The sequence below is a fragment of the Sarcophilus harrisii genome, chromosome 4 (genome assembly GCF_902635505.1).
Source record: "Sarcophilus harrisii chromosome 4, mSarHar1.11, whole genome shotgun sequence".
NCBI classification, from domain to species: domain Eukaryota; kingdom Metazoa; phylum Chordata; class Mammalia; order Dasyuromorphia; family Dasyuridae; genus Sarcophilus; species Sarcophilus harrisii.
Genome location: NC_045429.1, coordinates 439,662,835 through 439,686,518, shown reverse-complemented (window position 1 = coordinate 439,686,518; position 23,684 = coordinate 439,662,835). Strand labels below are relative to the sequence as shown.

The 23,684-nt window shown below is 36.2% G+C and overlaps 1 protein-coding gene across 3 annotated transcripts in view; it reads right to left on the bottom strand.

The window, feature by feature from the left end:
* Positions 1–1,597: 1,597 nt before the first annotated feature.
* Positions 1,598–23,684, bottom strand: part of PAFAH1B1 (platelet activating factor acetylhydrolase 1b regulatory subunit 1) — a 70,537-nt gene continuing 48,450 nt past the window's right edge. For all 3 annotated transcript variants that reach the window (XM_031967817.1, XM_031967815.1, XM_031967816.1), the window contains exons 3-11: positions 18,675–18,759; positions 17,952–18,026; positions 16,791–16,997; positions 13,084–13,252; positions 11,313–11,415; positions 10,243–10,471; positions 8,084–8,185; positions 6,494–6,650; positions 1,598–5,570 (exon numbers count right to left, since the gene is read on the bottom strand). In XM_031967817.1, the coding sequence (XP_031823677.1) occupies positions 5,497–5,570; positions 6,494–6,650; positions 8,084–8,185; positions 10,243–10,471; positions 11,313–11,415; positions 13,084–13,252; positions 16,791–16,997; positions 17,952–18,026; positions 18,675–18,759 (1,201 nt within the window). In that variant the 3' untranslated portion in view covers positions 1,598–5,496. The remainder of the gene's footprint in view (positions 5,571–6,493; positions 6,651–8,083; positions 8,186–10,242; positions 10,472–11,312; positions 11,416–13,083; positions 13,253–16,790; positions 16,998–17,951; positions 18,027–18,674; positions 18,760–23,684) is intronic.

The window sequence follows — 23,684 nt, the reverse complement described above, 5'->3', positions numbered from 1 at the left end:
AGGAAGGGGTGAAGAGGACTAACAAGACACCGGGGGCTGGCCGTTTCCACTGCCCATTGGCCTGTTAAGGCCTTTCAGGTGCTAGAAGTCCATCTTGGGAACCTGACTGGGCACTTGAGGGCTTTTGTGCCCCCTTCACCCTCCCACACACTGTCAAGTTTTCCCCAGCCCCTCCACCCTGGCTCAATGATACACTGGGTGATCTTGGCCTATTTCAGTATTTCTAAGTTTGGGTGAATTACCCAGAACCCCTTTGGCTTTTCTGAATGGCCATCAGCTCCATTCATTTGCTTGACACATTTACTTTCCTAACCCAGTTTCAATTATGAAGAGAACTCCCACCATGCTTCAGGGCATATGTTCTGGTCTAAAGTCCTAAAGTTTCTTAGGTGTGATGCACCAGGCACTAAAAAAAAAAATCAGTTTTAATTCTGAGCTTGGTCCAGTAAATTTGAATTAAGCCTTCCAGTCGCCACAAATCCCCAATAATCCTTATTTTGACCTAGCCAGGGAATGGAGTAGATTAGAAATCTAGGCCTTGCCTTCCAAGGTTTTAATGGTTAGGTTTGTACCATTTCTGCACTCACTTTGTTCTTCCTAAACTCGCCCCTCCCCCCCACTCCCCTAGGTAATCTTTTAGTCTGGGGATAGAACGATGATGCGTTCCAGCCGGAGGATGGCAGCAAAGAGTCAGGCAGGGGAGCGATTCCAATGGAGGTGACGCAATCTAGTGGTTTCCTCAGATCTGGTGATTTTTTAAGGATCTCTGGTGAGAGGCAAGAATATCCAACCCTAAGAAGCATTTCCAGCAAATGGGGGGAGTAAAAGCGTTGGCAAGGCTCGCTAAAACTACCAGGAGTCTCAATTTCTGGATTAGAAATCCTGCTTTTTATCTGGGGACATAGGAATGAGGAAGTAAAAAGTATTCAATAAGATGGGGGTGCCCCCGGCTAAGACTTTCAATCCTTTTCAGAACTAAGACCTATCAAAATCCACCAAAACATCTGCCCCCTTCCCCTTCCCTCCCCAAGCCTTCAGACACTGGGCAGTCTAATGACTGCATCGTCTCTTTAGTGTAATTCGATGAAGATGGAGAACTTTAAAACTGTCTCCCAACATTCTGCACAACTTTTTAAAGCCTTAATTCTCTGTCTTTCTACCTTCTGCTGGTCCTTGGTTTGCTATTCTTACTTTATAACGAAGAGTGAAAAGGAAGCTATCGTGCCTTTTTAACCTGGGTAAACACAAGAGAAAAACCAGTTCAGCGGAGCTTGAGATTATATATAGCGCCATCGGCCTGCAATCCCACCTGGCTTTGTTCCTTTCTCCTGGGATGCTTATGAATGAGAGGAGCCACTAATAAGGATCATAAGACAACAGAGGGTTCACCCCAATGACCTCAGAATAACTGGAGCCCAAGACCAATTCCTACCAAGTCCTGAAGTTCTGCTTACATTTACATTAAGATCATATTGAGTGCGCCTAGCCCGTCTGACACTTCCTTCGGTGTCTCGATTAAGGATCAGTTTGCCGGCCTGCTATGGGGAATTCCAAGAGAGAGATTTTTTTATGTATAAGGAGACAAAAAAACCACACCTAGTTTTATATGCATTTAATAGTTTACCAATTGGTACAATAAGATTTTTAATATGCAGAAAACATGAATAAATTTTGTTTTACACAGTCTGAGCGCAACAAATCTTACTGTAAAACACAGAGCAATATTATATACATTCCTTTACTGATTTTTTAAAAATGGTGTCAATATCTTCAGTCTGGGGAACTGTTTTCTCCAATTAAAACCTCGCCATCGTTCTTATGAAATCAATGCTTGCCTTCATGTCAGTGTCAGGATCAACTTCTATTAGCTTGAAGATTTTTTTTTTCCTAACTTATCTTCAGAATGCGCTTGGGTGTCTGAAGGATAGGCAGGACAAGAAAGCAGCTACTTACATGATACAGTGGAAAGATAAAAAGGCCAGTTCAATCCAGTTGTGACTTGTAAATCCATTTACCCTCCCCTTCCACCCCCCCACAAAAAGGTTTTCTCCCCAACAATTTTGTACACATTGGCTTCTCTACCAGGCGATTCTTCTTTGTGTCAGTTATTTTAACTCACACATCGGACTTATATACAGCTGGACAGAAAATATGTAGCCATTTTAAGTGCCTTTTTCCTTCATTCAATTCAGCAATTAATTTTTTTAACTTAAGGATTATCAAGCCACCACTGTCAACAGAACAAAATATCCTTTATTTTTTTTAAATAGTTTTTAAAAAACTTATTTTTTTAAAAAACTATTTAAAGAGTGATATTTACCAGGCAGTTCACATAAAATCAGAAAGAGGCAGACAGGAGAAGCAGGGTACTGACAATAAAGGAGATGGGGCTTGGTGCATCTATAGCCAAAGCTCTCAAAAACACTAGCGTGCTCCACAGCCCGGCACAACTCACTAGCGACTAGTTATTTTTAGATGAGTGCCCTGGGCACACCATTGGTCACACCACACACATACACAACAGCAGGACGGTCTTTGTCTCCTAAAGTGCAAGATGCTAAAAAAAAAAGCCGTCATTTTCCAGACTGTGTCTAAAGCACGCGCGCTCTCTTTCTCTTTTGCACTCTCTTAAGAGAGTGCCTGTGAGACTTCTCCAGCACTTCACATCAATGTGGCACAGGAATGTCTGTTCTCTTAACAAGGAGAAGGAAACTATCTGAGAACGTAACTACTGGGTTTTGTTTTGTTTTTTAAATTTCTTAAATTAACAGCCAATCTGAGTAAGAAAATTAACAAAGCAGCAGTGAACCTCTAAACCTTCAGGATATTCCTCTACTTACAATCCAAACCAGTAACCTCATCATTGTACTTATCACAGGCAAGGCACAGGATTAGACAGCTAACAGAGAAAACATAGGAAACACAGTGAGAAAGTGAATCAACACAGCCTATATAAAGGAACATGGCAGGAAACCTTTGTACATCTGACTCTGGGATTGCGGATGGGACCTTTGCTCCCCCCTCCCCCCCCATGTTATTATTTAAACAGGGCTTATGACATTTGGATCCAGTTTGGGACCATCCCTGAGATTCAATAATTCGCTGCTTTCAAATTGGAAGAAGTTGGGAAAGGAACACAATCACGAGTTACTTAAATAGCAAGAGTGTTACACATTCCCAAGTATACAATTTGCTGCTTCTTCCTTTGTCCATGAAAGTCATGTTATGCTATTTATAGGGAGGGAAACCCACTGGACACAGCTTATTAATTTCTTCAGAAATTGGTACCTTTTGCTACCATTCAAATTTGTGAACGGCATGCATATTTGTGGCTTACCCTTAAGTAATTCCCATTGCTACATTCTACAGACAAATTAAAATACAGAACTACGTTTGTTTACATTTGAAGATGTACAAGACAGAGGTCAAGATGCATTTCTGTGTTATTTCTCATTCTCAAAATAGGAGAGAAAAATAGCAGCAAATCAAAACAAGTATCTTTTCCCAAAACTTTTGTAGAAAATTCCAGTCAGAACAGCTGAAGGGGGAAAACCTCTGCATTTCAGCAGGAATAGTATGAAAGTCAATGTTGTTCTGAAAGTCATTCTCTATTATATTTAAGGGATAAGCTTGAGTTTTCATTTTTGTTTTCCTGAAAACATACATTAGTTTTCAACAACTTCCCTCCCAGAGACTTCTCTCAGAGTAAAAAGGAGAGAGGGGGGAAAAAGAAAGAAAAAAGAAGCCGGACTCAAATCTGCTTCTAGTCAATATATGGACCACTCTCTGTGACTACTGGAATTAACTCATCCTTTATCATTTTCAGTAACCTGCAGCCCAATGTTTTCCATTAAATATTTTCTATGGGGGCAGTCTTAAAAGCTACACATTATACAAATGAATGAAATGCAGAGAGAATAAATTTATCTCTTAAAATGTCAGACTGTTAGTTCATTATACTGTTAAGTTTTCAAGTGGACTGCTAAGAGACCTCATTAGTTAGCCAAGCCAAGGGATTACTACCTACAACAGAATTTGTAAACAAAAACAGATTAAAATTCTTTAAATATATCGGTCAAAAAAGGTAATCTTTCCAGGATATACAATTAAAACATTTTCTATACTGAGATGGCCACATAAGGAATAATCAACTTCTTTATCCGGCTGGATGGAATTTTTCTTTTGCTGGAAAAACAGATTTTCTACAGCCAGAGTCTACTGAAGAAGCTTCAAAACTGTTTCTTCCAGAGTACAGCACTCTAGGACAAAGCATATTCTATATCTATGTGCTTAGTTTTCAAAGAACCAAGATGCAATACATGGAGGGCACATTTATGTAGAGTGATAGATGAACACGTGTAGACAATCATGTCTACATGGCTCTAGATATAGATACATCTCTGCCAGAGGACAAAACAGTGTTTGAATGCAAGCTCTGTTAAACCCTGTTTTGTTTTTAAGACCCTAAATGAAAAAGTGTCAAGTAGAGGGTAAGATAACAGAGATGATCCCCCATATTCTTCCCACTTCCTACAGAATGGGAAAAACAATCTTTCCAATAGCTCTCTGTCCTTATGTAGTGTGCACTGCACATCCCTAAGAACACATCAAAGTGAACTGTACCATGACATATTCTCAATGGGAAGATTAAATTCTACTTGGAAAAATCACATCACTAATGTACTCTAACAGGACATAGGGGACAACTGGAAAGATGTCTAGTGTGGAAAAGAGAAGCTTAAAGTGTTACAGTGTTGTTTTTAAAACCTGTTTACAAAAATTCAGAAACCAAATAAAATAAAATGGTTGATCATATTAGCTGCTGAGATTTTTCTTCTTATTTGAGGTTTACAGTCATTTTCATATACAAATATACCACTAGCCTTTGCTTGATCGGCTACCAAAACAAATGTATCCTATTGTTTTGGCAAAAGTGTCATGACAAAAATTCTAAGGTTTCATTCCCATTAATTACATAGAAGGTTCAGAAGATTTTGAGTTGCAGCCTTATTATCTAGCATCCTTAGAGAAGATTTATTAAGCACACTTAAGTGATGTTACATAGATACACATTTCTGAAAGAGCCCTAACAACAACCATTTTTTTTTTCCCCAAATGAGGTCACCAACCCAGGCACCAACAGACAGCAGAAAGAAAAACAGGAATTAATAACCCGACATAGAATGACACCATCAACTTTTCAGTTTAGTGCCCTAATTCAATTTATCCAACTTCTGCCTTCTTAGGCCTGGTGTGACCAATGCCAGCCCAGGTTTTTAACCCTATGGTACTTCTAGACAACGTATGTAAATTTACAGTATACAATTTGGATTCACCATGCATGAATACTTTGTGTGTAACATTTAATAAGCTCAATCTACATCCAGAATAATTTACATGAAAGGACAATATTTATTTAAACAGAGCTCAATGGGGGTAACCATGGTATCTGAGTGCATCCAGGAAAGGGAGGGGAAGTCATCAAATGTGAATCAATCAACGGCACTCCCATACTTTTACTGTTTGATCTACGCTTCCAGTAACCACGTATGGTGCCGTCTTGTGGAAATCTGCAAAAAAACAAACAAACAAAAACAGGCAAAAAAAAAAAAAAAAAAAAGAGAGAGAGAAAAGAAAGAAAAGGCTCATTCGAAACTCAAAACTCAATTGGAGTTCAATACAATTCCATTGAGCAATATAGACACATCAATTACCAGGAGGAGTGCCCAAAATCTCATACACATAACAGTAGCTCAAGAACAACCACTCTTTCTTAGAAAATGGTATCAGATATGCTAGTTCATCTTGCTCTGGGAATCAATTATCTCATCCAATCCATACCTTAATAAAAAAAAAAAGGCAGCAGCTATTTTAAAAAATGATCTAAATTTTCTCTCTAGAGTATATTCCCATTATAAACTATAAAGTAAATGTAGCAGTTGGAATTTCCTCCTGGAATTCTAAGGAAGGAAGGGACAAAGAGACTTTTGAAATATTTTTCTTAGTTCACCTTATCCCCCCCCTCCCTCAGTCAATACACAAATGTACAATTCAAAGAAAAAACCCTTTCTTGCTCTCCAAATGAGAGTTAGAGATAACTAGAGAATCTTGTCAACTATCCAAAACAGGAAAATAAGAGTGCAAAACAAGAGCTCAAACTCAAATCTTCAACTAATAACAAACCAATCAGCCATGAACTAAATCCTATGCCAATTAATTGACCAACTCTGGAACTTGGACATTAACTTTTTAGCTATAAAGTTATGAGACTAAGTGGTCATTACATTAGTGAGATTATGCTACGCTAAGGAGAAACAGCAGTCAAAGAAAACAAAAAAACAAACAACAACAAAAAAATTCAGTCTGCTGGCTTTTTTTCTCCAACCCTCCTGAAGCACCTCAGGGGAAAGATCCAGGTGCTTGCTTACTTGTGTAACTTCAGCTCTACAAGGCACACCTCAAACTAAAACTGTCAAGCTGTCCTAGTACATACCCAAGGAGGTAACAAAGTGTTCATGCGCGTTGAGGGTCTTCATGCATCGTTTGTTCTTATAGTCCCACACACGTAAGGTCTTGTCATCAGCACAACTCAAAATAAACTTTCCTCCAGAATGGAAGAGAACTCCACGTACCCAATTATCATGGCCCACCTTAAAAAACAGAAAAGCAATCCAAGTTTGAGAATGTCTGTGGCAAAAGGAATAGCAACTTAAATAGATCACAGACCAATAGGATTCCAGAATGGGAAGGGACTTTACAGTTACCTGTCCAACCTAACAGAAGCCCTAGATGGACAAGGAGCTGTTCAAGGTCACAAGGATGGTGAGGATCAGTTTGGATCCTAGATCTCCTGAAGCTAAAAAGCAAGAGTGTTTTCCTATTGTGCCCACAGCCTCCATGGCTATTGTCTCTCAAAGTACCTGCCTGAGTGTTGTGACCTATTTCCTATCTACCAGAGGAAGGAAGGAAATCACATCAGAGTAAGCCGATTCCCTTTCTCTCAGGTGGACAGGAGTCAAGCAGACATTTGGGCCTCAGGTCATCTAATCCAATGCCTACATGAAACACAAAATAGGAATCCTCTCCCTCATGTCGCTGACAGAGAAGAGGCTTTGTGCGCTACAACAAAAGGATGGAGAGCGTAACAGTCCCTGCTTTGAAATGTATAGGCTCTGCCATTGTTTGTTCTAAGGAGTAGAAAAATCCCTTTAACACACAAATTACAACTGCTCCAGCACCAGTGAAGTAGTGATGGACTCAAGGGACATGCTTATCCTGCAACACTTTCATGTGAATATTCAGAAGACATACTGACATGTGATCTTATGAGAATGACTGCCCTGTTCTCACACGTGCCCAAGTGACAGAAATGATTATTAATATTCTGGATTAATTTGCTCAAACTTTCATAGTGTTTATTCTCATAGCCAGAGAGAGACAGTAAAGAGAGCCATCCACAACTCCTTTTCATAATTAAATATAAAAACATTTCTGAATTAAAATGAAAATACCAGGATATCCAAATGGCATTATTAACCTTGGGATGCTGGAATAAATCTTAAGTGATTGATGTCACATGAATAAATGAATGTGACAAAGTAAAGGTTTTAAAACAAAAATCAGAAAAGAACTTTCTATAAACACAGAAAAACCAGTAGTCCTACAGACTAAAAATAACAATGGCAAACTCAGTTTCAATAAGTTTCTAAGTCTTTTTCTCCTCCACGAGGAGTTATACAAATAGTGATCTAGTGACCCAGAATTCCTAAACTAGCAACAACAAGCATCACTGTGTTACAAAATCTCAGAACAATTATTCTTGTTTCCCTTCAGAAGAGATCATTTTGCGGGTTCTCTTTACATAGAATAGCCAGTGGTATAGATATGATTCCTACCAGAGTGACAGTCAAATGTGAAGGAAAAAGATGACACTTTATTAGTAAACTGCTTGGGAGGTAGGGGAAAAGGAAGAGGCTAGGAGAGAGCTGCCTCAGATTGAATGCATAACAAATAACAAGCAGCTCAAGCCCCAAAGTCATTAAAAGTCAAAGGTTAAGGAATGAACAAAAACAAAAGTACTTACAAGGGTCATAAGGCACATGCCAGTGATAACGTCCCACATCTTAATGGTCTTGTCTCTGGATCCAGATAGCAAGATAGGCCCAGGTTTGCTACTTTTTTTAGTCTAGAGAGACAACATTTCAAAATCAGATTTCCCATGTAAGGAAAAAAAAATCACATGAAGACTTTGGAAAGTGTTGCCATTTAGCAATGACCTATATTTCTAATCCAGTGAAGCAGAAATTAACTGGATATAATGCAGAGATCTTACACCAGACCAAGGTCTTCTTGAAGAATCATCATCATCATCATCATCATCATCATTAGAAAAGCTAGAATTTTCTACGTGCCAGGCACAGTGCTAAATGCTTTACTACTATTATCTCATTTGACCCTCACAAAAATCCTGGGCGGTGGGAGCTCTTTTTTACAGATGAAGAAATGAGACAAAGAAGTTAAATGGCTTGGTCAGGATCACACAAGGTTTTGGCTTATCACCTTACTACCTTCAGGTAAGTGAAAACTACGCACAATTGACTAAGATCCAGTTGTTTTAATAATTAAGATTATAAAATCATCTAATTTAGAGAGGAAAAGCATCTTGGAGGTCCTTTGCAGCTAAGGATACAGAGGCCCAACAGATTCAGGCATTTGTCCCAGTGGGACACATGGCTAATATATCTATATCTATATCTATCTATCTATCTTTTTGCTGAAGCAATTGGGGTTAAGTGACTTGCCCAGAGTCACACAACTAGGAAGCATTAAGTGTCTAAGACCATATTTGAACTCAGGTCCTCCTGACTTCAAGGGTTGATGCTGTGGTCCACTGCGCCACCTAGCTGCCCCACTAATAAATGTCCTAAGCAGGACTCGATCCCAGGTAACTCCAAGTCCAGTGCCCTCCCCACTACTACTATACTAGAGGATTAGGACTCAGCCTTTTCATTTATATAATGCTTCAGTTTTCAAATATAGTTACCAATTTTATAGTTGAAAGTGACCTTAAAGGTCATTCATCATAACTCCATCAAATGGATACCCTGTATTGGTAGAGAAATTAATGACTGCGGTAGGCGGTAATTCTTTGCTGTTCTAAATGTTAGAAAGTTCTTGTAGTGAGTTTTTCCAAAATCTACTTTCCTGCCACTTCTATCCATTCTTCTACCTTGTTTTGTCAATTTTCTTAAAAAGATAAAAAATCCAGTGATACAGACATTACAGTGAGACCATTATTTCCGGAATTTTTTTTTTTGGGGGGGGGGAAGGGGGGTGTAGAGAATAGAGGAGGATTCAACCAACCAGTGAGTTTAATATTAATTACCTTTACTATTTACTAATTAGGCTACCTCAAGAAAGCAGCAAATAAAATTTCCCAGGGAAATTAGCTGGCCAAGTTAGTATTTTCTTTGCTGGAACACATTAAGGGTAAATTTATAACTGAATCTGTTTCCAATTAATAATCAAGATTTTGGTGAGGAATTTTAATTTAAAAAGCAATGGCTTTTAAAGTGCTTACTGAAATAATGTCTCAGTTATTATAGAAACCCCATCATGGAGATTAAGGACTATAATTTCAGTGGTTTAAGGAACTCTCAGGTGAACAAACTCCTGCCACCAAAGTAGGATGGCATCTTTGTCTGCATGTCCTATCATTGAAAGTGATGTGACTTGCCAGGGTCACACAGTAAGCCAACGTCAAATGAGGCAGGACCTGAACTTAAGTCTTTTTGAATCTGAGACCACTTCTCTAGGCTCTTCACAATGCTGCCCCTCTTGATCTTTTAATTAATGCAATAGCAAAAGGAGTATTTGGGCATAAAAATGAATTCCCTGAACTTACCTCTGAAAGGTAATAGTTTCAAAGTTTACAAATAAAAATGTTTTCAATTTATAAACTACTTAACAAGTTTGTTTTTTAAACAGTCACCTTTAATGCAGGCTCTGTAGGGTGCAAATAATATTGACTCCAACATTCAGGGATTCAGTTTTCATTCTTAAGCTCCATGTCACAACAGAGTTATTTATATGAAGTCAGGGACATCCCAAAAGCATGGATCTTCACTAGTTTACAGTAATACATACTTAAGACTTGGGCTGCTACTTTTTAACAGACAACTGTCCTAGAACAGGTTGGGAATAATTGGAAACCCAAACATAGGTTAACAAACAACATGGTACCTCAGATCCTGTAGCTTCAGAGATAGAGGAATAAGAGCTTTCTGGGGCCCAGGAAATGCACTCAACCACATGCTCATGTTCTCGGAGCTCAGCTTTGCATTCCTTTGTGGCTACTACCCATACACGCACTGTCTGGTCATTAGAACAGCTGGCAATTAAGGTGCCATCCTGATTTGGCCGCACCATGCGCACCCATTCTCTGTGTCCTGTGAAAGTCTTCACACAGTAGCTACCCAAAACAAACAAAAAACCACTATGTCATATTGTAATGAACAAAGCACAATTTTAAAAGATACAGTCACTGAGATTATTGCTTATGGCAGAACTCCAAGTCAGAGAGAACCTCTTTGGGGGAAGAGGAAAAGGTTGAAAATTAACTTGTTCATTAAAGAAGGAAGCTAAAATGACCAGACACTTGTGAGGAAGAACATGAAAGACAATTGGCAAAATAGCTTTACGGGGATGGATACCTAAAACATATCTGAAGGAAAAGAATCAACGATAACAGCTCTATAAAACAAGCCAAACAAAGCAAGTCCTAACTCAGCTGGGAAGGGAGAAGGCAAATACTAGGCCATGAGAAAAATCATGAGCTAATGTCCGAATATCTGCATACTTATTCTGAAAAAAAAGAGAAGACATTCAGTCTGACAAAGGAGGCGTACTCAGTGTCTATGTGGACACAGGGATCTCCTGCAGTAGCTCTCAAAGAATACAGACTAAGACACATCACTTGAGTTCTTCAAGTCTCTTTTAAGATCACCCTCAATTTCTGGCTCCTTCCCCCCAACTTGAAACTTTTTTAAGGCTCAAAACTCTTAAAAATTAATTAATATCTAATAATAATAATGAAATACCCAAGTTAATAATTAATAAAATTAATAACTTACTAAAAGAACAGACTTATCAGGCGGGATAACTACATTGGGTTAAGGCTAAAATTTTTTTAAGTCAACAAACTTTCATTAAATAATTACTACGAGCTAGGTAACATGCTGCCACACATTAAATGGACTGTTCTGGATCATTGACTTTTTTTTTTTTTCTTTCTCCCAACTAGATTCACTCACCCAGTTTGCACTTCCCACATTTTTATAGTTTTGTCCCTGGAGGCAGATACTATATGATCTCCATTAGGCATGATGGCTACTGAAGAGACATTGTGATCATGTCCTGAAACACACAAATAGAAAATTTCAAATAATGTCCCACCAGTGGTACATCAAAGTCCATATTACTCCATTAGGACATGAATACCAGAGAATTCAAATAATATAATTCAATAAAAGTAAATAAGCCTGAAAAGACAAATCTATTCACACAGAAGAAATAAACATGCCTCTAAATAAATAGCAAGTTTTCCTGACACATTGAAAAAGGAACATGTTTTATCACCAAGAAACATTTTTATCAAGTATCTTTATGTATTTCTACTGTTTGAATGGTCACAACTAAGCATTAAAAACAAAGAAACTAATTACTTTTAAGATTTAAATCTACCCAGAAGGGCAGGGAGGAAAAGGGTGGTTATTTTGTGTGTAGCTCTGCCAAAATTTGTCATATACAAAGAAAGAACTTGATGTATTTTAGTTTAATAGTGATAAAAAATTGTATTCATCTCTATATAGCTTTCAATAAAACCACAATGGTGAATTCTATTTCTAATTGTGGGACAAGCTCCAGATATCCTTAAGAAGAAACAAATTTTCATTTCTTTCAAGGAACACTCAAATAGATGAAGAATAGCCTTTTTCCTGCAAGCTAGCAGGTAAAATGGTCAACTTTTCACAATACTCCATACCCTAACCAAATCTAGTAATTAAATTCCAATTTGTCATACTCCACCATAAAGATTTACTACAAATTCAAATAGGAATTAGGAAATAGGAATAATTAAATAGGAAACTTCTCCACAGAATTATAAGTAACTTTGTATAAAATTTGATAGCATTAACTGAAGATATTCTAGCAAATCCCAGAGTATATTTATGGATGGGGCATAGGCATAAAATCCAGTTTTCAGCTTCAATTCTATGCTTACTAATTTTGTTCTTCAGTTTGTTATTGATTTTTTTTTTAAAGACACTTTACCACCACCATATCGTCATAAAGATGAGTAGGTGTCCTGAGAAATGTTTTAAGTCAAAAAATAATTTTTTTTTTTCTCTAATGGAAAGGCCAGTGCTATAAAATTCCAGTTGCAAGCATCTCTTTAAGTTATCATTAGTTTATCACTTAGATCACCTGTTATTATATTCACTCTCAACTGGCCAATCTGGATAATCAAAAGATAACTTTAACTTGTGATAAAAAGTCATCCGTATCCAGAGATGGACTACTAAGACTGAACATGGTCATCAAAGCATAGTATTTTCACTTTGTTGTTGTTTGTTTGCTTGGGTTTTTCATTGCTTTTTTCTTTCACCTTTTGATCTGATTTTCTTGTGCAGTATGACAAATATGGAAATATGTTTAGAAGAACTGCACATGTTTAACTTATATTGGACTGCTTACGTCTATGGGGGGAGGAAAGGAGGGAGAAAAATTTGGAACCCAAAGTTTTGCAAAAGCAAATGCTGAAAAACTATCTTTGCATGTTATTTGGAAAAATAAAAAGCTATTAGAAAAAAGATAACTTTAGTATGCTTTAGTAAATGTAATAATATATTCATAATTCAACCATGATCAAAGTATAAAACAGACACTCACAGGAAATCTTAAGGAAAGCCTGTTAGCACGCTTTGCATTTCTCTTATATGTTCTCCCTTTCTGGGTCAAAATTTTGATGCTTCCCTCCCACTATTTATTGCTCACTGATAAATTTTCTCCTCTATACCTTACCATGCATGGTTCTGATGCACTCAAAACCCTGGAAATCCCATAGTTTAATGGTCATATCAGCAGAACAGGAAGCCAAAAGCTTGCCACTGTGGTCAAAGGAAATATCCTGTACAGAGTCTGTATGTCCCTTAAGGGTTCGTTCAAAATCTCCAGTTTCATAATCCCACACCTGGTAAGTGAACAGAAAATTGGTTAACATCAGTCTGTCATTTCTCATACTCTCTAGTCTTACATTTACACTCAGCAGGACAGTCTGACACTTTATTGAATAATTAATTGAACAAACAAAGGATGACTGTTCTAGAAAATTATATGGCTAGAAGAAAAAATTTATAGCATATAAAGTCTAAACTGCTCTTTCATTACTTACCTTACAATGATTAAATATGTATAAACTATTTATAAATGATATTCTCTTTGTAATTTGTAAATCTGTAAAGCATCAATTTTAGACATGAGCAATCATCTAACCAAACACTATCAAAATGAAAAAAACTATTCCCACATTTCTTAATTTCTCTAAAAGATCACAAAATAAATAGCAAAGATCTTACTCCACATAGCACTCAAAAAAGTACTGAGTTTTGATAGGCAAAGTCCTACATAAATTGTCATATTAAAATTTAACCTTCAAGTTTTGCCCACTGTTATTCTCTTATATAGAATTCCTTCCCATAATCAAAGGCATCCGTATTAATCTGTTTAAAAACCTAGTCCTAGAAAACTGAAGAACTGAAATTAAGTCTTAAAAAAAAAGGTGACTTTAGCTGTCTAATTGCTTCTTGTAAAGATATTGCTCTAGTTGATATTCACAAAACTCAAGTCACTTCTGTGCAATAAATTCATCCTTTGCTAAATGCCAATCAACATTTAACAACTATTCAATTTTCACCTCTTCAATTACATTAGAGCTTTATTATCAAAAATCTTTAAGACAACCAAAGGTTTTCTCATTCTTGAAAACAAAGGAAAGAATATGATTCAGATATTTAGTTCTTTCTATGGCGTACCAATCAACATAAGGATATATTTAGCATTGAGAACAAAGTAACATTTTAAAGACTAAAGAGAAACATACTATGATCCTGTAACATAACCAATCTCTAGATTTCAGATATATAATAGCAAATTTCTTAAAACAAAAAACAACAACAACAAAAAAAAACCAATAAGGCATTAGTGCTTGTTTTTTTTTTTTTTAAATAAAATCTTTAATATTCAATTGATGTGATCCAAGAGTAAATCTGCAAGAATTGCTAACATTGCATTATTGTATATAAAAGTCAAGCTTTTGCTTATATCATCTTTTAGACACAATCAATTTTATTTTTAATATTTATAAATAAATGTTGAGTATTCAAGATGTACAAAAACAATTTTTTTTAAAAAAATGGAAGCATCATAACAGAATGGCTAATCATTTTGTTTTGCACACTGAAAAATATTTTTCTTTGTTCATTATGAAAAATAACTATTTTATTTAGATGTTTATGTTCTCAGGAGAGTATATGCAGAAAAATAAAATATTTGAGCAGCTCTTGTTCAATACAGTGATAATTGAGTATAACAAACTCTAAACCATCCATTTTTGTATTGAAATGCCACAAAAAACTATCTTATTTACAAAACAATGTGTTCTTCAAATCAGACAATGAAATTACAGACCCACCCCTTCAATTAGCGGCATTAGTTTTTAAGTATTAATTTCTGGATATTCTTCAGATGAAAAAATAATCTGATTAATTATATGTCTTTTAACAAATCCTATTTTAAATGCTCAATAGTATTACTTTTCAAATAGCTCATTCTTGTCTATTTTGAATAGTAAATAATGTAGCTAATAATTACATTGTTTTACAATAGATGTTCCTGTTTTTGAAGCCCAGCAAGAACCATAAAGATTGTGGTTTTTGTTATCCTCCCCCCCCTTCCCTAAATGTGATGAGAAAAAAAGTACTTTTTCCATCACCTAAACATCATCTAAACAAAGAAGCCAAATCATAACACCTAAAGAATTTCACCAAGTACTATTTGCTCAACATTTTCCACTTCCCTCAAAAATCCATTTTTCTCAGAAGGCTGAGAAAATAGCATCATAGGATATCTGAAATGAAAGGGACATGGAGGCAATATAATTCAATCTACAATTAACTGATTCAGAATCCATTAGATATTTCTTAAAGTTAATGTCTCTAAAAGAAAATGAGATAAGATCTTCTTATACCTCTGTATGAATCTTTACAGGTCATCAAAATTTCCTAAATTGCCAAATTAGAACTTAGCCTTGAAGCATTGTGCTTTATGCACATTACTTGTATATGAAATACAATCATTTTATAAGTTGATCTGTAAGGTTCCCTTCTAGATCTAATATTAATTCTAGAATATGTATGAGGATACATTTACGTGCTATTACTGACCAGACCAAAAAGTTGAAACTAAAGGGGCCAAAAGAGGGACAGGAAAAAATGAGTGATTGCCTGGGTCTTTACCATCTCCCCCTCTACCCCAGCCAAAAGATAAAAATATTAATTAATTATATTGAAAAAAGACATCGGATATACAGAATCAGTTTAATATTTTTTCACAGAAATATTTTTAGGTGAAAATTTGAACTGTAAGCATGTAAAATCCACAACAGTTCTTCTCTGAATCCTTTAAATTATATCAATGACACTTGCTATTTGCTATTTTAAAAAGCCTGTAATATATTAATCTTTCCCTGTGCTTTATAAATATTCACTGATTTGCTGTTAACTAATTCAATAATAACCATACTTTGTATTTCTAAACCACACTAAATACTTTCCATAGCACTTTGATATGTATTATCTTATTTCACCTCGCTTTTCACAGATAAGGAAATTCAGTGCTCAAGAGTTTTGGAGGGCTAATTTGGGCTTGCAAAACTCTTGGGAGTATCCATGCAACAAACGAACATCCAAGTCTCCTGACTTCTTATGAGATCCCATCAATTAAATCATATTGTTGTTTCATTATTATTCCCCATCTGTCAGATGAGGAAAATGAGGTCCAGAGCAAATAATGTTAAAGATAAATTAGTAGTATTTTCACTTTACCTTCTCTTTTTCATTAATCTCCCACCTCACCCTCCACCTCCCATGACTAGAAATTTATCCAACAGAGTTAACTAAATGCCCTTTGACAAAATAATAGAAGTGTAAGTAAGGAAAGGCAGATTTAGAGTTGTGCTGGATCTAGATCAAATAAACACACAAGAGCTTATTATTAAATTTATGTGAGCACTTGTGCATTGAAAAGTAGCAAATGCTACTGATATTTTATTTTGAGATTGTGAACTTGAGTCAGTTGTTAAATGTTTCCCAGCATGCACCCTATTGTTTGGATTCTAGAACCACTAGGTGCTGACTTTGTGAACTCCTCAGTGTCCTGACACCACCCCAAGGTCACTATGCAGGTATATTCAAAATCTACAAACACCAGGATTGCAGACCTTTACAGAGAAACGTGAGCTCCCAATGTAAGATTTTGCCATGAAAATACAATTCCCAAAGAATAAGAACTTTCTTTTATTTTAGATCTTGATTCACTTAAGCCAGCTTAAGAATTTAAAAGAGCCTCTTTCTCTTTGTTCCCCTTCCCATTTCCTAAATGTCTCTAATCCTACCCTAATTGGGGCACTGGGCATATCTTAAAGCCCTTTCCCTTCCCTCCAAATAACTTACTTTTATTGTAGCATCTTCAGAAGCAGAGACCATAACACTGAAAACTGGATGAAAAATGACACGGGTGACCGGACTCCTATGTCCACTCAATGAGTATTTTTCTGGAGGTCGAGGAATCCATTCTTTTGGGTCTCGTTTCTGACCAAGAGGTCCACCTGACGTAAATTCTTCCTTAGCTTCATTTAGCTTTGATTCTAATTCCATAACCTTGAAATGGAACAAAAGAGTTATTTCCAGATTTGTTTAAATTCTGATGAATTTTTAACTGTTGTTCAATATCTAAAAAAACAAAACAATTAAGGGCTATAGATACAAGCAACTCAGCAAACTTTTGACAACTGTTATTAGTTACTAAGTACATTATTTTTCAGTACTAAATTAGATCTTATATCAATGACTAGGGCAGTTGTAAAATTTCATTAATTTATATAGTTTCCCCCCAGATTTAACCTAAAACTTTTTTTAACTATACCGAAAAAAAAAAAAAAAATCCAAACAAACCACAAACAAACCCTTAAGTCTTATGACTAAATCCCAATATGATTAAAATCTAATTTTCCATACAACTACACATATTACCTATCTTAGATCCAAACAGAAGTTCAGTTTCCTTTCTTCTCAATCATGACATCCTCTCTGACATGTTGGCCAAGATGCAGAAGTCTCGGGGTCTCTCTAAGCAAGAACAATGCTGATTCCAGTTCCCCTGATAATTCTTCCATACTCCCTTTTCTTTATTTGTACCAGATAATACTTTTATTGAATATCCTTGCTCCTTGGGGGCAACCTCCTCACCAGCCCCCTTTGCCCCTTCTCTACCTTAGCCTGCACTTGTTGTCTTCCCGCCCCTTTAAATCAGGGTCATTATAGATTACATTCAGTACACATCAGACCACAGGAAGACAAAAGCCTGCCAAATACATTTTGATTAAATGTTCCCAGTTCTTTAAGTAAAAAGCTTGATTTATAGATTCAAAAAGACAAGCATTCACAACAGCATTTTAAAGTACATTATGAGAGCAAAGATCTAAATTAAAAGATAATTATCTCCTTTTCAGGGAGGAGAAATGAAGACTTACAAATCTGTTAAAACGAGACATTTCTAACAGCTGAAGACAACAACATGATAGGATTTGTTTCTGACAAATTCAGAAAAGTTACCTTCTTTTGTAATCTGATAACTGATGTCCATTTTTTTTCCAAAAGGCCCGCATATTTCTTATCTAATTCTTCATTCTGAAAGGGAGGGAAAAGAAGTGTTTAAAAAAGATTCCTTTGATTTCCCTTTGTTTTGGCTTCTGCTTCATCATCAAACACACTCTCTTCTTCTGACTCAAATAAGAAAAAATCAGCTCAGTGGGCACTCAGCTCAAACCTGACAGTGCACATCTGACTCCATTTCACTGGGCCTCCATCTTGGAAGATGGGCAGGAGGTATTACTCTGGAACTGTTTATTCTCTATGCTCAGCTCTGGTCATTCTAACTGCTTGGCTTTCCATCTGGCTTCAGTTCTTTTCTTTTGGAATAGTCACTATGTATATAATCTTGAAGTTTCAACTTGCCAGGCATTTGCGATCTGTCTCAGAGGCCCAGCCCACAAAGCCCTCCACTGCAATGCAGCATAGGCTGATGCCCATCAATGGACATTGGCCTTGTTTTCAGAAAAAGCACTGCCATGAATGGGATATATATCTTGGACTTTGATTTCTGTCTCCGGCAGAGGTCGCTTGGGGCCCTTTGATCACGTGAGCTTAATTCCAACCACTTCCCATAATTCAGACCACCAAAAGTGTCTGTGTGCCTCATGCAGTTTTTGTGCAAGTCCCAAAGAATGAATGCCTTTGTAATACAGATTGAATTCAGGGTGAGGAAAGAGAACATACCATATCTAATTCAGCTTCTTTTTTAAAAACTGAATATGCCTCTTCGTAGCCATTTGAACGAAGATAATCTGCTATAGCTCGATTTCTAAAATGAAAAAAAAAATATTTAATGACCAAACATCTTTATTTTGAAGCATCTTATGTTTTTACCGACTATTTAATAAACATTAAAAATAATTTCTTATGGATTTCTATGTTTTCAAACCATTAAATGAATGAAAGTCAGTATTTTGCAAAAGGAGACTCAGTCTAACCTGTGATTTATCAGCAGTTTAATTCCTGGCTCCAAATTCTCAGTGTTACTTAGAAAAAAGTTGACATTCCTCAAAATCTGACACTCAAGGACTGCTACAATATGGGTGCCATACCTACCTTTCCAGCCTTAATTCCCTAAATTCTTTCCTAAAACTCTATGTCAGTCTAACTGTTCACTGTTTTGAAATTATGTTCCCATGCTTTCCTAGCTACATGTCCATATTTTTCCCTCTACATGGAATTCTCTACCCAGCCCCACCCCACATCTTTGCCTGTTAAAATTGTTTCCATTTTTTTTTCAGTCTACCTCAAATTCCATTTTTTCTATTATAAAACTTTCCCCAATACTCAAAGGGACAGAGGTGTCCTTCCTTTGTCCTTCTTTCTAAGTTTATTGTGGTACCTGCATTATTGTAGAATTTTAGAGAAGGAACTTGAGAAGTCATGGGGTGAGGACAGGAGAACACAGACTGACAAGCATTTAATTCTGGGAAGAATTCCATTCTTATGATAGCCATTTTACAATTGAGGAAACTGAGGCAGACAGATTCAGGGACTTAGCCAGATCTAAACCCAGGCCTTCCTAACTCTAGATCCAGCACTCTATCCCCTTGTACCACTAAACCACTTCTAAGGTATCTTAATTACCACTAAGTCATCCAGACTAATTTCCATCATAAACAAGGTTACACAGATATTCATTCAGTGCCATAAGCTAAGATTTACATCTTTTAGAATCTCAGAGCTTAAAGGGATCTAGGAAATCATCTAGTTCAATAATCTCTTCTAAAATTTCTCTTAATGTTAAAGCATGCCATGTTTAACCAATATTTAACCAAATAATGGATTATTTGCAGTCTAGGGGAGGGAAGTGGAGAGGGAGGGAGAAAAAAAGTTTTGCAAGGATAAATGATAAAAAGTTGTTGTTATAAAAACAAACAAACAAAAAACCCACAATAAAGCACAGCTTGAAGACCGTTAGTAATGAAGAACTCACCCATTCTACTTTTAATTTTCAAGTTACAGATCTTTTTCTTGATATTTGGTGTCTAACACACCTTCCACTCATTATGTCTAGTTTTAATAATCAAGTAAAACAAATCCAACTTCTCTTTTCACACAACAGTTCCCATATCTGTCTAAAGACAGTTTCATGTCTCATCATCGTTGAGATTTCTTTTCTGTGGGCTAATTATCTCCAATCCTCTGGACATGCTAATAAAAAAGACCTTAACAATGCCCTTCCTAAAAGGGCAAGCCTATCTAACCAGGACAGAATACAGTGTGATCCTCATTTTCCTTGTTAGAGACTCTAAGCCTCTTTTAAGTGCAATCAATAAATGAATTAGCTTTTTTTTTTTTGCCTGCTACATCATACTGCTGATTCACTGAAGCTGGCAGTTCACTAATATCGCCAGATCCTTTTCACACAAACTCTCTTTTAGCCCTATCTACCCCCCTTCTCCTGTCCCCCCCCCCCCATTACATTTTATTAAAATGAATGTCAAGGTCTTTGGGGATCCTAATTCCATGATTCAGCATATAGCTACTCATTTTCAACTTTTTGTTTACACAAAAATTTGATGAGTATGTGCTATCTCTACTTTCATCTAAGTCAAATGATTAAAATTAAGGCTGAGATTCTGGCTCTATACCACAGACATGCCTCATGCCTGACTATGATTAATCAACCATGTTTTTGATTCTCATCATTCAACCAATTCCAAATCTATTTAACTATATCCAGCAGACATCTAATTTATCCACAAGTACACTATGATGCTAAATCATAGGCCTTTTGGAAATAGATATCCTATCCTATATGCCCCTACACCATTTCCCTAATCCACCAGTTTAGTAACCCTTTACACACACACACACACACACACACACACACGTTTTGTCTGATATGACTTTGTTTTCTGATGAACTTCTGGCTGATAGTGATAATTGTCCTTTTCTGGGAAACACAGTCAGTCCTTTAAAACACATTCTAGAATTCAGCTAGGAATTGTAGTCATTCAGTTCCATATGAATTTCAGTTATTCATAAACTATATGTCTTTGAAAGTTGCATTTAAAAAACAACTATTTTTCAACCTTTATTTTAGAACATTATCTAGACAATCTTCATCTCAAAATTAAAATGTTTAGAATCAAAGGCAACCTTTCAAGATTGTCAGACATAATCTAATTGATGAAGAACTTTGTTATATTCTTGGTTAGTTACCCCAGTCTCCTCTGATTAAATACCTCCAAATAAACAAGAATAAATTTCCAGGACTATCAAAGACAACTTTAAAAAACTGAGAGCCAACCCATCTTACCTTCCATTCTTCAGGCCTAAACACATGCAATTTCTTTAACCATCCCTCAAAAATAAAACCCCACGATTAAGTCCTCAGAGTGAATTTGTCATTTTAAAAAATAAATCTAGTGGTTATAAAAGGTTATTATAACAAATAAAGTGGAAGTGTATGAAATGACTAGTGGGACTAGTTAGGAATGAATTACTGTAATAACCCAGAAATTAAGGAATAAGAATTTGTGCTAGGGTTAGTCCTTTAACATGGCAGTATAAGCATAAAGGAAAAGACAGATAAGAACAAAATTAATTTGAGAGCCCACAGCTCACTCCCAATCCAAAACATTTTCAAGGTTAGTTTTATATAGATGTACTTGTAAATATTTCTACTTTGATTTCCATTTTGGGGTAAAGTATTAAAACCCAGTTCCTTCTCTAAGAAAAATGTGACTAGTTTACAAGTTTAATACCCTGAAATAATAGCTCATACCGGTAACACATGCTCAAGTTATAGCTATTTCAGATTTCTTTGATGTTTAAAATATTATTATTATTACTAAAACATTTATCAAATGGTTATTGCCTTAAATTTCTCTTCCTACTTCAATATATCAAAGATATGTTAAATCAGTATGGATACTACATTCTACATGGTTGCAAATAACAATCCATCTACAACTTGGTTGCATGAATTATGCAAAATTAATCTCAGAACCAATGTTTGTTCTTGTGAGAAGCCTCCCTAAACTTACCAAACAGAACCTAACTGAATCCATACCAAAAGCCTTTTGAGAAAAGAGAAGCTGTACTACACATCAGAACAACCTCGTCCATTATTTATTTATTTATTTTTAAAAGAAAATTAGGGTCAGCTCTATACCTAACTCAATGAAATAGTTTGGGAAAAGTTTGATTTTTGTAGTTTTTCTCCTGCAACTTTTAAAGATGTTTCAGTTGTTTCTCTAATTCAAGAATGTTTTCATCTGAATTCTATGGGATATAGCCATTTCTGAATCTCAGAATGTCAAACAATAAGTTGAAAAGAAGAAAAAAAATTATTTATTTGAACATACAATTAACAAAATCTCTGCACTACAAAACGGGCAACATCCAACTCACTACATAATAACTCCATATGCAATTCTGCAGCCATTCTTTCACATCCACTACAAAGCCTTACTTAATCTTCATATAGTAATCCTCTAAGTAAAGAAAGAGAGTAATGACCATGGAAAAGATGATCTCTAAGGTCCCTGTGAGCTCTACTATTCTAGAATTCCTTGGATATCCAATTTACAAATGAGAAAACTCAGGCTCAGAAAAGGTAACTGACTTGCCTAAAAGCCCAAATAAGGTTTACCATTACCCACAACTCCTGATTCTCAAATGACAATTCTACATGTGGTTTGATACATGAATATAAAATATCTAAACAACTGTAAAGGGAAGTTAACATTCACAACATAACATCATACCTAGGCCACTACCTGGAATGGGTTGCCTTGACAGGTAGTGAGTTTCCCCCTCATTGGAGGTCTTCAAGTAAAGGCTGGATACTGCTTGTCCCGTATGATGTAGAGGGAATTCTTTTTCAGGTATGGGTTGGACTAGATGGCCACTGAGGTCCCTTCCAACTCTGAAAATCTGTGATTCTGTGAATTGGATATGCTTAGGCTGAAGAAAAAAAGACTTAGGGGACATAATAGATGTCTTCAAGTATTTTAAGGGCTGTTAGATTAGATCTGCTTTGCTAGATTCCAGAGGGCAGATCTAGAAGTATTGGGTAGAAATTATAGAAGCCTCCTGATCATTAAGGGATATTCATTCACAAGTGGGACAGGAGGTAGGGGGGTCCCTCAGGACATGAAATTTTTAAGCAGTCTGGAGTCCACCTGTTAACCAGAAGGGATTCTTAGTCTATACTTTAAGACTAAACTTTACTTTCCATATTTTTGTCTAAACATTAGACTAGAGCATATAACATTATATATAGATTGATTATTCCAGATCAGAGCTTCTGGGCTCCTCTCCAACTCAAGACTCTCCAAAGTTATCTACACTTGCAGTTTCACAAGAGATAACAACAATAATAGAAACCACTTTTATGACCAAACTAGATCCAAGTTGGACATGGCCACACCACCACCAGGTCCCAAATATTAGATGTGTTGACAGGGTTGAGGGAAATGGTGGCCAGACCAGAAAGTCTGGTGAAGATTCTTCTCCTGTTAGAAAAAAATTAAGCCCAGGCAGGTTTTCCTTGTTCACATAAACCATTAAAATATTTACCTTATATGGATATGGATATGGATATAAGACCTCATATGGAGATGGAACTCTTCAACAATGCTTGAACCCTAGCTAAGGGTCTGGAAAACACACAAGGCTGACTTACCTCTTGCCAAGCAGCCCATAGTGTCAGAGCCATAAAATAGAATATCTACCACTAAT